Raw genomic sequence first — 16,658 nt, forward strand, 5'->3', positions numbered from 1 at the left:
TTTGAGTCAAAATAAAGTTATATTTTGACCCATTCAACATTTGCAAAAAAATGATGTACAAAGTGTAAATTAGGAGAAGTGTTTGTATTTTGAAATTGTTTTGATACAATTTGACTGAATCCTACTAAATGCAACTTGAGCAACACCTGCTTATACCATCTCAGGTCTAATGGTTCTCGAAGGCACTTTTCAAGAAAATGACATCAACAGTATAAACTCTGAGTTACTGTTACATAATTATTTGTCTCTCAATGGATGCTCAGGGCTAATCTATCAGCCATGGCTCTCATCAGAGAGGGTAAAGTGATTGGCCAAATGAAGCATTTAGCTATTGACCTTGATGAGAAATGATAATTTGTAATTTCTAAGGTCTTTCTTGTCGTGTTCACAGCAGGAGAAGGTAATGGAACCATAAAGTGTTTAATCCCACATCGCAATAATGCCAAATAACTAACACTGAGGTCACAGTGTGAATCTGTGTCCTCTCATAAACCTTTGTGCAGTTTGTTCAGAGTGAAAAAACATCAACAAATACAACATCAAGCGTAAAGAATTCCTGAGCATGCATGCTCCATACATTTCATGCGTATTAAGAAATTTAGCTACACACCACTCCGAAGTCCAGATTCTGCTCGATCCACTCCTGCCCGTCCTTGAACTCCTCGTGCAGTCCCATGATGTAGAGGGTGTCTAAGGCATCCACAATGGTCGCCCCGAGTTGGGAATTTCCTGCACAAGACACACGGTGAAACAAACAGGATAATGAGATTCATTTGTCCAGTCACGCACTAACTAATTCGCTTCATATAAAACCTTGCACCTCCGGGAATTATGAGTAGAAAACTAATCACGGAACACAAAGGGCCTAATATGTGAAGGCGAAACGAGCGCATTTGTTGCACTGAAAAAATAAGAAAATACTGAATTGTAGTTTATGCAATTGAACCGTTGCTGCAAACATGGGAAGAAACATGCAGAAAGAGATGAAAATCATGCTCAGACAATCACTGAGAGAACCAATTAATATGTTAAATCCAGATGAGTCACAACATATAACGAATAAAGCCATTTCGTCCAAGCAACAAAATCTGTGTAATGTTCTCCCCCGACCAGTATTGGGCGCTGTGACATCAGGGCAAAGCTGATTTCTGAATCCTGTACTCTCTCAAATATAATTTCTGTATATTCTTTCTCCCCCTTCCTCTGTGGCTTCACTCATGAGGCTCAACAGAGGAGAAGAAAAACATGCTGGTGTGGATGCTTCATTAAGTTACAGCTGACCAGAAAATCACCCCTCTCCGCCTCCCAACCCTCCACCCAGAGCTCTCAGTATAACAGAGGGCCGGCAGAGAGCTGCTGAACAAACAGACCGTTTGTGTCGAGAACCAGAAAGAGAATATATTGGCAGATGAAAGTAAAGAGGATAAAGCAAAGAAAATGAAGAGCAGGCTAATAAAGTTACTTGTTGATCTGATATGACTCCTTGTGAACGGTAAATAGTTAAATAGTTAAATTTCTTTTGATAAACTATATATTATTACCTTGATAATAGCAGCAGAATATTTGTTTTTTATTAAATCATTTCACATTTTCAAAATTACTGCTGCTGTTCTTTAGAATTTATTTTGAACGATGATGTTGACCGTGGCTCAGCATCTAACAGAGCTTTGAAATGATCAAACCTTTCAGCTTTCTCTGGTGATACTGTGAATGTAACATGAATAAACATTTATAAAATACTTATAAATATTTACACCTAAAAAAATAGCATAAAAGTGTCTGCGCTTTTCAAACAACGTGACAATATCATAACATAATATGCCACTCCACTAGAAACAACGCAAAATGCATCGTAAATTATTAGTTAGTTTAAATCACCTTAACAACAGCAGAGGGAAGAAACAATTATCAGTCAACCCTTTAATCATCAACAACTGATCTGATGCCTAATCAGCCCTAGCCTCATGACCAGAGATAGTGGTTAAAGAAAGGACAGTGACAACAGTTAGCCTATACTGCTAACTATAATTTTAGTTATTCATTGGGCAATTTATCAAATCCTCTCTACTCCTACCCTAGTATTTTGTCTAGTCTAATTGATATCTGGATCCTCAAAGACACCCCAGAGGAGCATGTGTACAGGAGAATACTGAAATCTATAATTAATCATATGATTAGTATGCAAAAGATTCCTAAATTTCCCAGAGAGCTCTCCACTCGTCCATTTCTCCGAAGCGATACCTCTTGGTGTGAACTCAATCTGGAAATTCAAGAGGCTGCAAAATACAGTAAAAATGGACATGCATGCAGCTGTTGCTAAGTTGCCCCTGAGCGAAGCCCTCATCAGAGCCCTGCAGGTTTGAATCTTTCAGATCAAGATTTAAATTAATATTTGAACAGCCTTTATATGATGTAGCCGACCTGCATCTGTGACCAGCGGGAATTCAAATATCTTTGTGCCTCATCTCATCTACATCCCAGTGATTACAGTAGTCTTTAAATGACACAATTAGGTCAGTGCCTTGCAACAGAGATCCTAAACCAAGCTAATTAGTGCACGGATAAATCAAAGGTGTCATATTATCATATAATTAAAATCTGTTATGGAAATTACTGATAAAAACTGTTGTGATTCTGTTCCAGTTTAAAAGCCAGATATCTCAGAAATATTAGTTATTTTGTGCACCACTGAAATCAAACATTACTCATTGTCCCTTTAAGTAAGTTGCAACTCTGTTGGCTCCAAGCATTGCTGTATTTTCACTCTTCATACTGTTCCTAAGTGTAATATTACTACAGCAGAGCTCAGCAACTCTCTGCCTTCAGCTTTGGGACTGTTATCTCCTAATAATGCACAGCCATCAATGTTGAGCTTTTAAAATACTACAGGCTTTGAATGTATAGTCAGAATCACATCCCCTCAGGGTCAGGGATTTGATTGGGGATGATATTAACAATCAGAGATTCAGTGAGTCCTTGTTCTTTACCCTGAGCAGCTTTTTAAACCCATCAAGTTTTCTTCTTTCATCTAGTTGTAGTGATGCCTGATAGCTGGATAAAGTTTATTAATGTATCTCTTTGTGCTATTTGTGCAGTCACTGTTGCCCTTTCTCTCACAAGTGATTAATTGGACCTGTACGTTTTCATTTCCACATAGACTAAACACTCATGATGCAGATGTGACAATCAAGGATGTTACTTGTATTTACAGAAGACAACTGTGAATGTTAGATTGTGCTGCACCACCCAACAGTCTACTTCTAACAGCAGGGGATTATTTATGATGGAGTAAGAACTTTGTCTGACAAAAGGCACATATGATAAAATTACTTAAAATACAACACATTTTACAGTTGGGCTGCCAGTCAGAACTGTATTTTGTTGTAAATGGGTTCAGTGTTTCCACAATATACATTTTGCATTTTGATTATTATTGCTGCGACTTCAGAACTTTACCTCAATGGTAGTGGACTGTATCTCCACTGTGGGTTTGAGCAGTTACAGCACATCAATCAGTCACAAAGTCATCAGAAAAAAACCCCAAATAAACAGCAGCGCAGGTACCTGACTTGGTGGGTGCCAACTGTGGTGAAGTGAAGAAATAATGCACATCAGTGTTTATTATTTGCTATGGTGTCTCTTACTTGGTCAAAAAGCAGTTAGCCACCAGCTAAGCACACAGTTGTGCAGCAGGGAATTATGTTTATATTCTGTTTGTTTGAATGTTTGTGTGATCATCCGCTAAACAATGGACAGTCTACTGGCTTTGAGTCGCATGGTGGCCTCTAAGCCACTGCATCATAAATCACACTTGCTGCAACGTCACAATGCACAAATACACAGAAATAAAAACACAAAAATACATACATACTTACACTCATTATAAAAGTACTTAAATTCCCGTTGACTGTGAGACAGTAATTAGTCAAATAAAAATTAAATACAGCAGTAAAATACAGTTTTACAGAAAGAAGTACAAACATAGCACCGCAACATTAACATTGTCTTTTAAACTGTATTTTAAAAGACAATGTTAATGTTGCGGTGCTATGTTTGTACTTCTTTCCCCTGAAGCAGTTAGCCGCCAGCTAACGGCACTGTTTTGCTCCAAGGGGGAAAAGTTTTGTTTTCATCAGATCAGGTTTTGACAGGTGCCTTTACTCTGTATGTCTTCATTACTTCCTTTTTGAGGTCTCTTTGCTTGTACCCATGATTGTGCTATTGCAGTGAGAAACAAGGTCACCGTGAATAAAATGTGACAGGAGCAAAAAGAAGGGCCTGAAACTGCTCGGGGCATTAATGACCTAATCTCCTCTTTAATATGTAAACAATGCATCAAGATTAGGGGTGTGACGAGATCTCGCGAGAATAAACTCAACGATATTTCTCATCACGTTAAAAATCTGTCTCGCGAGATTTGTGAGCTGTAAGAGTAAGAACTAACCGAAGCGGCACAGTCCTCCTGCAGCAGTCTCTCCCAGCTGCAGAGCCGAAGTCTGCAAATTGCTAATAGGCTAACAGTTAGCTCTGTAGCAGTACAGTGTGTATGTGCTGCTGCTGCAGGAGGTGTTCACTTGGCAATCTCTGTTTGTTTACAACGAGCACCGGACACTTCGTGTAGTTTACGTTGCCAGTTAATTCAAGATCGCTATGTTTATGATCAGCAGAGATGCTGTGCATAATTAGCCATGCTGCTATGTTTTGATCAGCTGCTGATGTTGTGCACAGTAAGCGAAGGCGGCCACAGTTGCTACTCCTGTGTTTAATCCATCGCTTATGTGATCACGGCCGAAACTGTTGCTAAGCGATTACGAACGATTGAAAACCATACGTCACCTCCGGAGTCTTGTAAATCCCTCTGGGAGCCTTTTTGTCATGGAGTTATGCAGAGTGAGTGGACATTTGAGAGGGCGTGGCCTGAGACTTTACCGGTGGCCACTCTTCCCCCTAAAGGAAGCACGGCTTATATTGTTTGCACTTGAAAAAAAAAGAAAGAGATATTTAATTTTATTTATCATATTTTAACTTTTATAAATTTTAATTTTAGATTCAATTTGTGGAAGAAGTGTATTAAAAGCTCATGCCTACATCATGCATGTAAAGAGTTACAATAAAACATTTCAAAATGCATGTGCAACTCGGTTAAATAAAAGTGTGTTGGTCCAGTCATATATTGTGTCATTGTAATTTTCTTAAAGTCTCGTCTTGCTCTCGTGAACCCAATATTGTGTCTCGTCTTGTGAGCTGAGTGTATCGTCACACCCCTAATCAAGATGTTTCAATGTCTCATCAGATGATCTCCACCCCCCTCTAGCACTGCTCACTGTGTTTGGTTCAGTCCAAAGCATGTTCATTCACAGCATATAACCATGGTAAAAGTCAGTGGTGTTGCCCTTTAAATCCTTCCCCATTTCATATCAGCTACAGCGCGTGCTGTTGGAATTCCTGAGCCTCCCCGCCATCCCTTCTTATCTTTGACTCCATTCAAAAAGAGAGCGCCCGGCTTCATGCGGGAGCCGCAGCGTTATTATCATTATAGACAGGAACCTCTAAATCACTCTAAAAATACACCGCAGTCGGGCAGGCCAGGCTGATAGCAAGATGCCCTGGCCGCCTGCCGGATCTTGACAGATTGGCCTGACTGTTGGTGGAGCGGGGCCCCCTCTGCTGCACCGCGCAGCCCCCATCTCCCTCCCTTCTGTCACTTTCATCACCTGCAGGTACGCTGTAGGCAGTCGAAGCAATGTGACACCATTGAGGCAAAGATAGAGGCCTGTCAAAGTTCTCGAGTCAGAGAATTTTCCATTGATGTCAAGGTTTTGTGTAACAGCTCCGGAATGCAGTGGCTCCTGTTTGTTCACAACAATAACACAGAGAAAGAAAATGTGATATTGACATTGAGTTCTTTACCCATGTTTTCCTTTTAAAATACCAAGACGCGCATTCTAAATTGCTCGACCCTTTTCAGCACATCTCTGAGCTCTTTTAGTGCATTCATGCAAGAAAAACTACAAACAAAATCACCAGACACAACTTTGTCCTGTTCTGTCTTGTTAGGGCTGAGATCTGAGACTGCATTCACTATAATCTAAGCCTGTATCATCTTATCACTCATTGTGGACAGTAACAGTAACATTATTTAAAATCTCCATCTGATAGAATGCACAGCATAGTATAATTAGGGCAAGTATCATTCTCCTCATTGCTGTGCTTTTATTAACTGTAAAACTCCATCTGCATTACACTGTACATTGTACAGTTGAATATATAATTAAGTTTTGAAGGTGTGTTAAAAGTCTTCCATTTATAACGTCACACAGTCTGCGTTTGAATAATGTTTTAAATCTGTGATATTTAGAAATGTTGTGTTTACTTACCTGTTGATGAAATACTTCCAGCAAACCTGATTTGAAAGACCAAAATTATGACTAATAGCTTTCCATATCAGCAGGGGCAGAGCTAGATGTAAACATTCAAGGCCAAGCCCAAAGCTAGAGGAGTCTGGGGGGTATACTCCCCTGGGGAGATTTTGCACTATTTTTTAAGCCATTTGAGATAATAGAATCATAAAAATCTGATAATCATTTGGGAAAAACATGATAGTTGCCAAGGGTGACAAACAAATCATCATGTAGAGCCTTTATCCTATTCTGTATCTATTTGTTCTCCAAGAGTCCTCATCGTTCCAAAACCAGAACACAAAAAAGACGATGAATCATTTTGACTTTTGGCACGAAAAGAGGCAAAAAACTGTCTGATAGTACTGTAGGAATTTGGCGTAAAACAGCATTACAAATCTGGAAAGCCAGTACTATGCTGGAATAGAGTTCATAAAATAAATGTTTAGTTGGCAAATGTGCTACATTTGAACCCATCCCATAATAATCTGGGCTGTTCTGATTGCAAATCAGAGAGTAAATCCTAGAGTAAATCTTCTCACTTCTTTTATAGTCTGGATCAGGCCAAAAGATCAACATTAACCCAGTTATATTGATGTCTTTAGGGAATGTAGTAGTAGTAATACATTTAATTTAAATTTTAAACAAAACAAAAGCAAGAACATGTCGAGAAAATTTGTACTAAAAAACAGCTTCAACAACTAAGGACGATAAAAACTAAGAACAGTAAGAACAATATCTGTAACAATAGCATATATGTAAAAACCACTAAGTACTTGTAGTAGTAGATTTGATAGTATTAACATAGAACAACCCCCACATACCAATGTTAGGGTGAACCTTCAGTAGGAGATATTTCCTCGTTAATAGAACTTTTGCTCCATTTATTTGCAGGTCCAGTCAGAGAGAAGGAGGGGAATTGACACAAAGTAAAAGGTATTTTTAAAACCTTAAAAAGATTCAAGGCTTTTAAGAAAACATTTGGTATTAGAGGAACCCAGCCAATCCAACACCTGTCTATCATGCACTAGAAGCACAATTTGGAGCATATTATTTTATAAAAAACATAACCAGAAAGTTATGCAATGTCCTCATAAATATTCTTTGTTCAGCCCAGTCTCCTATCTATCAGTAACATCTTCTCCTCTGACACCTGGCTCTCATTTATTTATCGCCCTCCCCAATTTGTAATTTCAGCTGTGACTTCAAAGCAAAAGGGAATCTTAATTTGCAGTTTACTTGACTTTTTCCCCCGACTCTGATGTGGGATGTGTTTGGCCAACCTTGAGAAGTTCGACTCACTTTCATGTTTGGTTATAACCTTGTGATCATACCTGAACAGTCTCTCCTCTCCATCCCCCTTTCTGCTCCATCACACCCTCCATCTTTTCAATTGTCCCTCCTTCTTCTACATAACCATCTGTTTGTTCTCATTCATCACTGCTTTGCTGTTTTCTTCCTAATCTTCCTGTAATTCTCCATTCAAAACCTGATGCATGGATATTCCTTTCACTGCACTTCTCTGTTGCCGAGCATTCTCTGCGCACCTCTCATTTCCCCTGTTTATCTGCCTGGACCCTGTCTCTGCCTGTCTTCAGTCCTCATATCTGGCCTCGTATTGTTCCACTGTTCTTCTTGTCAACACAACACTGCCTGTTGCTGTCGGCTCCCACCATCTGCCCTGCATCTGAATGCTGTGCGGCCATTTTATACAACGCCAACTGCATCAAATGAAGCCGATTTGGCACTTCCAAAAGGTGGGTTTGGGGGTTGCCAGACATTGCTTATCTGAGACAAATTGGCCAGGATGAGGATTATTTATTTGCGGAATTATAGACACAGCCTCATGCATACACACACATACAACCCAACTCTCTTCCTCTTAACTTAGATACATGTTCATGCCTTTTCCTTTGATTGAATTTACACCACACACCTTCTTACTACCTCTCCGACTTCCTCTCACCATCTATCACAATCTCACCCACATCTCTCTCTCTCTCCCCTTCTTCTACCATCTCCCTCTCTCTCTCTCAAACAGTCCCGCTCCCTGTGCCAGTTTCATTAGACAACAGGTTTCAGAGCTCTCTGCTATGAATTCACACGAGGCAGGAAAACGTGATGTCATTATTCAGTCTCCATTCTCTCTGTCTTGTAAACTGTCAGCTGTGGGAGAGTGGGAGATGATGGAGAGCTCAGGTGTGTGTGTGTGTGTGTTCTTGCACTTCCTACATAGTGAGGACGGAAACGCATTTTAAACCAACAGAGTGAGGACATTTTGGCTTTCCTCACTTCTTTAAAGGCTTGTTTAAGAGTTCAGAGTTTGTTTTAGGGTTAAGGTTACAATTAGTTGTGATGGTGAATGTTAGGTTAAGGGCTAGTGTAAGGGGCTAGGGATTTCACTATTCCAATGACAATGTGTGTATGTGTGTGTGTGTGTGTGTGTGTGTGTGTGTGTGTGTGTGTGTGTGTGTGTGTGTGTGTGCATGTTGAAGAATTTCAAACAAAATGCATTTCAAACTAATGGGATTGGAAGAAAGTGTAAAGGAAACATGAGGAGTTTTTGTAGTTCAGACAGTTCTGTTTAGTGTGCACTTCTTGCCTCTTTTTTAGCCTGTGTTCATGTGTGTGAACATGTGAGAGAAAGAGTGGGTTTCTCAGCAGGATCTGATTCAGATACTGGCTGGAGAGAACTGGACTGAGCTCCAGTGTTATTGCATTTACTATAACTCCCTCGCTCGTACTCACTTCGCACCTTTCTAGTAGCCTCTCTGATTCTGCTTTCGACCTCCTCCTCCATCCCATTCAGTCTGTAGTCTTTACTGTTTAGCTCCTGCTGATGCCACAACCTTCTGCACTGGCTTCCCCTCTTCCTTCTGCCCACTTTCTGTAACATCCTCCACAACTGTGACCTTTAAAGCTCAGCAGGGACTGAGTGGAGAAGAGTACAATCTTCTTTATAATAGTTTATTTGGAAATATGGACCAATTTACAAGCAATATAAGGTTTTCATTGTAACACGGTGAGGTCTATGCATATCCAGAACAACCAGGACATTGTTTTCTTTTGCACAAGATGCTGCAGCTGATATTTTTTAAATGCAATTCATTTTCAAATATATTTCCTTTCATCATATTGCAAAACTGTCACAAATCGATATTTCATAAACCAGGCAAGTAAACCAAAATACTGAAAATACTGCCATATGTTGACTATTGCTATAAGATATACTACAGTATATTGCTATTAATACGCTTTTTTATTTAACTGCATACTATGTTCCCCAAGGAAAAAACTTTGTTTTGAAATAAAGGCTGTTCATCTTACTACAATGACATTTTATTACAGCAAACTGTGATTGTTAAGCAACGAGACTGGTCAGCACATTCAATCATACATGTTACCTGGACCTAACAAACTGAAATGAACTGTTTGCACAACCCTAACAGTGAAAAATATTATAAAAACAGAATGCATCCAATTCAGAAGTCAAAGTTTTATGATTTTAAAAATTAAATATAATTAAGCTTTGCGCAGCTTTCAATTAAATGTATGTAAAAAAGGATTAAGAAATTATTGCATTCTGTGTTATAAACATCCCAAGGTTGTTTTATTGTCTATATAGACCAACTTCACTGATGCAAACATGTGAACAAAGTAACTTCTTTTAGTTAGTTTTTTTGCAATATTAAAAACTTGACATCCATGTATCAATACAATAATGCCAAACAAATTACCACAATATTATGCTGTAGTAGACACAACTTGGTAAATTATAAAATGCATTTTTTTGTAATTCTGGTGAAATGGCCCTTTCAATTCATACACAATATTTTTTTTATCAGAAATTCTTCATATTTGCTTATAAAAAAAGTGGCCATTAACATTCTCTGTACCAACATCAGCTCAGCTGCAACACATTAAGTAAACTATGTAATGATTTAAAAAACAAAACCACCTAAAATACAGATATAAAACAACTTTGCTTTCAGAAAAAGATGGTTAAATTATCAATAGTCATAAGAACAACTTTTTATATATAATAATATGACAATAACAATTATCTTGAAGATTACTTAGTATTTTGTATTCAGCCCTGACCTTTCAGGCTTCGTTCGACTGTGTTAGCCAGTGTCAGATTAAAGACAAGTAACACTTGCTGTCACAGACCGTTGCACAATTTTATAAAATTTGTATTGCATCTTCTCCGCCTCTGTTGCTCCAGGTCCACCATGGCATTTCAGCCTGTTTGTAATGAGCCCAGCAGCGATAAACAAAGCCAGCCCCAGGGTGAATCAGTCCAGTCTGGCTGGCACTGGACAACTGGTTACCAACTTATTTGGCAACGTACTGAAACATCTGCTGTGTTCTGTTTTCTGCCTCAGAGGGTTACTGGTCAGACTGGGCCTTCCGCTAAACATGAGCTCCCTGACTAAACCTCAGCCTGAATGCCCGTCTCCAGGCCTGGTGCCAGAAAGCCAGAGTCTGAACTGGTTTTACTATAGCGTCATTTGATGACATTCACTTATCTGCACAAGGAACAGGAAACTAATAAGTTCCTTGGAAACTGTGACATGTGTAGCTTGTTTTAAAGGAATATGCAAATAATATGTTTATATATAAAAATTCAGAGTTGAAGCATCAAAGGATCACTTAAACTTTGGTCTGAATTTCAGTGCCACATTTGGTAGGACGCTATTATATACAATGTGTCCAAAGTGTGCCAACGCTACAGGCCAAGCTGGGATTAGACTGAATCACACAGCACGAATCCACAGGCTGTATGCTCTGTGGGTAAATCCCTGTAATACTCGTACAATATTCCTACAGGGATGCATATAGTGCATCTTCTATAGCAATGCATGTATTCACTGTAGAGTCTACTGTGAATACATGGTTGTAATAAACGTGGTGGCACTGTTATCTTCTGGGTTTTTGCCTGGTTAATTTTGGACGGAACAGCTGCTCAAATAGATAGAGTCAATGAGTGCATCACTTCAGCTTTTTTTAATCATTTCCTTGATTTCCTTGGCACTTTAATGCTGAAATGCGCCCAAATGAACATGAAGATTTTTTTAAGCGCAGAAAAACATCCAACAAAACAAATTCTGTAAATATGAATCCAAACACATTTTAGGGATCACTTGAGATGAGACAGTTGAACAAAAGTCAAATAATGGAAAATGAGAAATGTTTTCCTATTATTCCTTGCTGCTCCCTGTGACATCAAATAAGCACTCAAATTGTTCAACACAGTGTGAAACAATATTGTATATGGAGATTTCAACCAGCTACAGTTATGTTGTCATCAACTGAAAAACATGTATTGCTTCAAGGCAATAATCTCCCACAAGGACACAGTGAAAATACAAACTTGACAAAGAATATTTTTCATTATGCACTCCATCTCTTTACTTCTTCATGAGAAAGAAACCCAATAAGCCATCTTAAGTTATCCATCTGCCCAACTATGACAGAGAATATGTGGGCTTTGAGCTGGTAACTGGAGAAGTAATTGGCCCTCTCGTTTCCTTTTGTACACTGTGTTACTGCGATCTAGGTCTTTGAAATGTCCAATTTGTGCTCCCCTCACATGCAGCGGGTCTGTTTAGATGAAAATATATAGTGCAAGAGGTTAAAAGTAGGTCTGTGTCGCTGACAGATTAATAGAAAAAGAGTACCTAGATCAAAGTAATTTGGGAGAAACAGTGAAAGCTGTTCAGAATGCAAATTGGAAGTGATGGAGTGGAGGGGAGGAGGTGGGTTTTAATGCCCTCACCAGCTTAACTAGAAGAAGGTCAGCTAATAATTCAAAATCCAACAGTAATATACACATGGTCGTCTGACTGGCATATTCAGAACTCTGATTACATAAATTGATCATAGCCAATTACATAAAAAATGTTAAAAAAAAAACTAAGCTACAAAATGGATGCTGATCAGTCTATCCAATAAAAGGACAGAAGGACATGTTCTTCTTCATCCCAATTCCTCCAATGTTAATAATTAATAATAATAATTTACTTGTGTAACTGATGGTAAACAGTTCACTGTAGGCAATAAAACTACTTAACTAAGCTTAGGGTAAAAGAACACAGTTTGGCTTAAAAACAACTACTTCTGCACTAAACTACTGGATGCAGTTATGCAGGTAAACTCCAATTAAACACATTGACCCTCATTTATCAAACGAGTGTAGAAACGAGCATATATTTCGTCTTACGACAGGGTTCATGTTTTTATCAAACGTTCGTATCTCGCCAATCACAGTGTAACAATGGTCGGCTGTTGATTGAGAGTTTACGACACAGAAGGATGCAATACGGCCAAAAAGAGTATTTTTTTCTTTTCTTTTTTTAAAGTCAGCTTTATTAGCAGAGTGCACCGTCACAAATAACAGGAGCGAAATAGACATTTTACAGAAATACGCAGCGACAAAGGTTTATGAAATAAAAGTAATTATAGTCATTAACTCAAAGACGCTCACTGAATATTTTACATTTGGAGCACAGACTTGAATTTTCCACAGCTTTTTGGTTGCAGCCAGGAGGTAAAATTTTTTTAAAGTAAGTTTAAAATCCAAAAGAAGAGGAATTTCTCAGAGGCAAAAGTGAAACGCTGACATCCAACAGGTGCAACAGAACAAACAGGTGTTTTTTTTTGCAGCATAAAAAGTGAAAAAGGTAAAATGCGTAGAAATGATCGTACGCCCACTTTACACTGACTTTCTGGCGTACTTTCGTATGATAAATGAAGGCCATTGACTTGTTTTCACACGGGACATGAACACTGGTCTACAGGGTCAAAGTCCAGGGTTTGTTTGACCCATTCACCACACCATCTCCTGCATTTTCTTGTAAACTATAGTGAATTTGAACCACAATGTTCTATATTCATAACATATTTAATTTATAGATTGTTATGTGACATTTTGAGTAGAGAAAAAAAGTTAATTGCATCAAACAGCAATTTGACTGTATTTACCATATCAGGAATAATAGAAATATTGTAAAAATATATAATTATGATACTGATTCAAACCATATCAGTATATTGGAACATCATGGACGCTGCAAAGAAGATGTTGTTGTATTTCCATTCATGTCAGTTGTATATGCACAAATGAACAAAAGTCCATCTGCGGCATGCTTCTGTCCCAACTATGTGTTGTATATTATTGCTCAGGAAACTCATTTTCCGATTATTCCTACACCACATGAATGCAGATCTGCTACAAAACGTAATGAGTTCTTTCTTGACCAATGCTCCACCTTTCCACCAAGTTTCATAAAAATAAAACCAGTTCTTTTTCCATCGTCCTGCTGATGGATAAATGTCACAAATTATTTCTGTATGTCCACAACAGCCAGATGCTGCCACCTACTAAAAGAAGGAAATGCAGAAGGAGTGTTGCTATTAAAATTATTTTTAAAAATACTGTATAGGTAGGTAGGTAGGTAGGTACGTAGGTATAGGTAACACAAGTCACAGAACTCTGCAAGTATATACCGAGGCATGTAATTAAAACAATTAAAGCATTCAAGAAATATGTCACTTAGCCCTGCTCTTGAATTTCCACATTAACATGGAGGTGAAAAGGGGAACTTCTTTTTCACAGCTTCCCACTGCCACCGCAGCATGGCCCAGCCACCCTGAGCCTATAACAGGCTAGTTATATTAATATTAATAGAAACCCTAAAAGTCTCAAGAGTTTGGTAGAGCTGCATTGTGGGTAATGGTTCTAAAGTAACTCATCCAATTATTCAGTGCCACTATTTTGTAGACTGCAGCTTTTATCATTATCTGATCACATAGATGGAAGATAATAAAAAAAAAAAACTAAAGCCTATGGGTATGAACTTACAAGGTAATGTTTTTCATAAAACGTCCCCCTTTTTTCTCTCCTCTGTTTGAAGGGCTTATGCACATTCCTGCTGGACTCAGCAGCAGGCAAATCCTCCTGTTTCCCTCCTGTCCAATTTGGCACCGGCAGCCTGCTGAAAGTTTAATCTAAAAGGAAAGACGGGAGTAAGGGAGGGCCAAGTTGGAGAGTTCTAGAGGAATTTTTGACGTCTTGTTGGGACCTGAATTCAATTCTCTCCTTAGTCCTTTTTTTAACAGCAAATGTGTCTACCAAAGTCTGCAGAAATAGAAATAATGTAGAAGCCTAACCCATCAGAATTGGAAATAAACCAATTACAGCTAACAGAAGCAGATCAGGCCTGAACTCGGCCTCAGAGAGTTCTGATGGCATGGGGAAAATACTATAAAAAGAGACATGTTTGTTTCAGGTGATTCAGGCCTTACTTGTTTTATGGTACGTCACATTTAAAAACTGTCTATGTATTTAAACTTTCATTGAATACTTTATACTTTTCATTATTCTATAATACTTACATCTAGCTGAACCCTGCAATACAGGGCCAATGCTTATTCTAAATGGACATCAACTATGGATTTTGTCTTCTTACATGGGATCTGAATCCTGTTTTTATCCTTTAGCCATTTCAACATCAGTACACAACCCTGAGTTATTAACGTTTTATGTATGTGGCATTCAAATGCATATTTATGACAATTTTTAGGGTTTTCAGTGTTGATCAATTGGATATATTAAAAGTCAACTGTAGATAAAGTTTCCAACGAGCTCAAAAAGTAATCATTATTTAGCCAGCTAGGTACAGAAGATAAAATCTGAAAAGTCAATTTTGCAGAGTAGGGCTGGGCAATATAGTGATATAAAAGATATATCAATATATTTTTAATTGTGATATGGAATTAGATCATATCGCATGTATCAATATAGTTCTTTCTTTCTTATATAAATGCTGCCCTTATTAGGGTTTGTCATATTTAGTTCTTTTGTAATGTTCGTTATTCTTTTCTCATATAAATATATTTATTTCGGGAAAATATTTTTTTTCTTTTATTTAAGATATTTTTCATTTAAATGTCCACTTTATGGAGCTTTGATTTGAAAAAAGGTACTCCTGTTGTTATACAGTATTTATGTTCACTTATATAAACGGTTTAAAAAAAAAACTACTTGTGACATGTCATATTTGACTTTGACTTCGACTGAACATTTGCTCTCACTTTGCGATAAAAACATTGGGATATATGAATTTTTGGTCCATATCGTCCTACGATATGGTCCTACTTCAGAGGTATTCGCAATCTGTACAACATCCTCCATCCTTAGTCATATGCTTTGAATGAGGGACAAACAAAAACCTTTAAGAGTAACCTTAGAAAGAGCAAAAGAAGAGAAATCCCTGCTCAGGAACAGACAGACGTGCATTTAATGTGATAAATATGTGAATAAATGAGCTTTTGTCTACCTTTTCCTGAAATCAAGGATCCATATTTGCAAAAATCACTACAAAACTGCCACCATCATCTTTGTGAACTCCATACATGCTTTGTCGGGCTGTGAAGCTCAGGGGTCAAATTAATACCAGCCTTTTCTCGTATATAAAGCAGCTTTGGGCCCACAGGCAGTCATTTTAAAGTGATCATCAGTGAACTCTCTCTAGCCCACCTCCATCCCTCTGCCACTCATGAAGACATCCAAGTCTATACCTCAGGCTGAGCTGAAGAAAAAGGGCAAATAGCTTGATGTGTGGTCCATTCAAGCATGTCATTGTTTTCAGTTTAGCAGCTTGTCGCTTTGTAGTTCATACAACAAGGGAAATCATTGCATTCATTACCTAGATATTAACCAGTTCAACAATATTCCGCCATTAGTCGTGAAAACGTACATTTGTATAATGGGAGATTTTAATCAGAGGATAACTGGGGAGCTGTGGAGCTTATGAATATGAAAGAAATTAGGAAATATTCCTGGGGTGAAGTTGAAATTCATCAAGCCAATATCCCCAAAGGTTGCTGGAAAACAGAACTACTGAAGCTGCTCATATCGGATACAAATACACAGTTTCAACTTGCTGTTCATTCATGTGTGTTAGGGGACAACTTAGCCACAGTAGATCTATTCAATCAGCGACAAATGTCCTAAATATGGATCTTGTGACTGTGTTGTATGACTTCTTTGGTGTCCTATATTTCCCTCTTTATTTTTGAATAGAAAAAAACATTAGGAGGTTTAGTCCTTACTGGAATAACCCATGATGAAAAATGTATACATTAATGGCTAAGTAAAGTGCTTTGGATGAAAGAATCCAGCTGGCAGCGTGCTGTATTCATAGAGTTTAAGATAATCGCTGAAGAAGTACTCTAGGATTACTGTCTGCAGGTCAT

General features: G+C 38.2%; 1 protein-coding gene across 1 annotated transcript in view; it reads right to left on the reverse strand.

Moving 5' to 3' along the window:
* The window catches only part of man1a2 (mannosidase, alpha, class 1A, member 2), a 161,590-nt gene that overhangs the window by 87,317 nt on the left and 57,615 nt on the right, over positions 1-16,658 (reverse strand). The window contains exon 5 of the mRNA XM_059343553.1: positions 611-729. Within this exon, the coding sequence (XP_059199536.1) occupies positions 611-729 (119 nt within the window). The remainder of the gene's footprint in view (positions 1-610; positions 730-16,658) is intronic.

Source organism: Centropristis striata, chromosome 10 (assembly GCF_030273125.1).
Source record: "Centropristis striata isolate RG_2023a ecotype Rhode Island chromosome 10, C.striata_1.0, whole genome shotgun sequence".
Lineage (NCBI taxonomy): Eukaryota > Metazoa > Chordata > Actinopteri > Perciformes > Serranidae > Centropristis > Centropristis striata.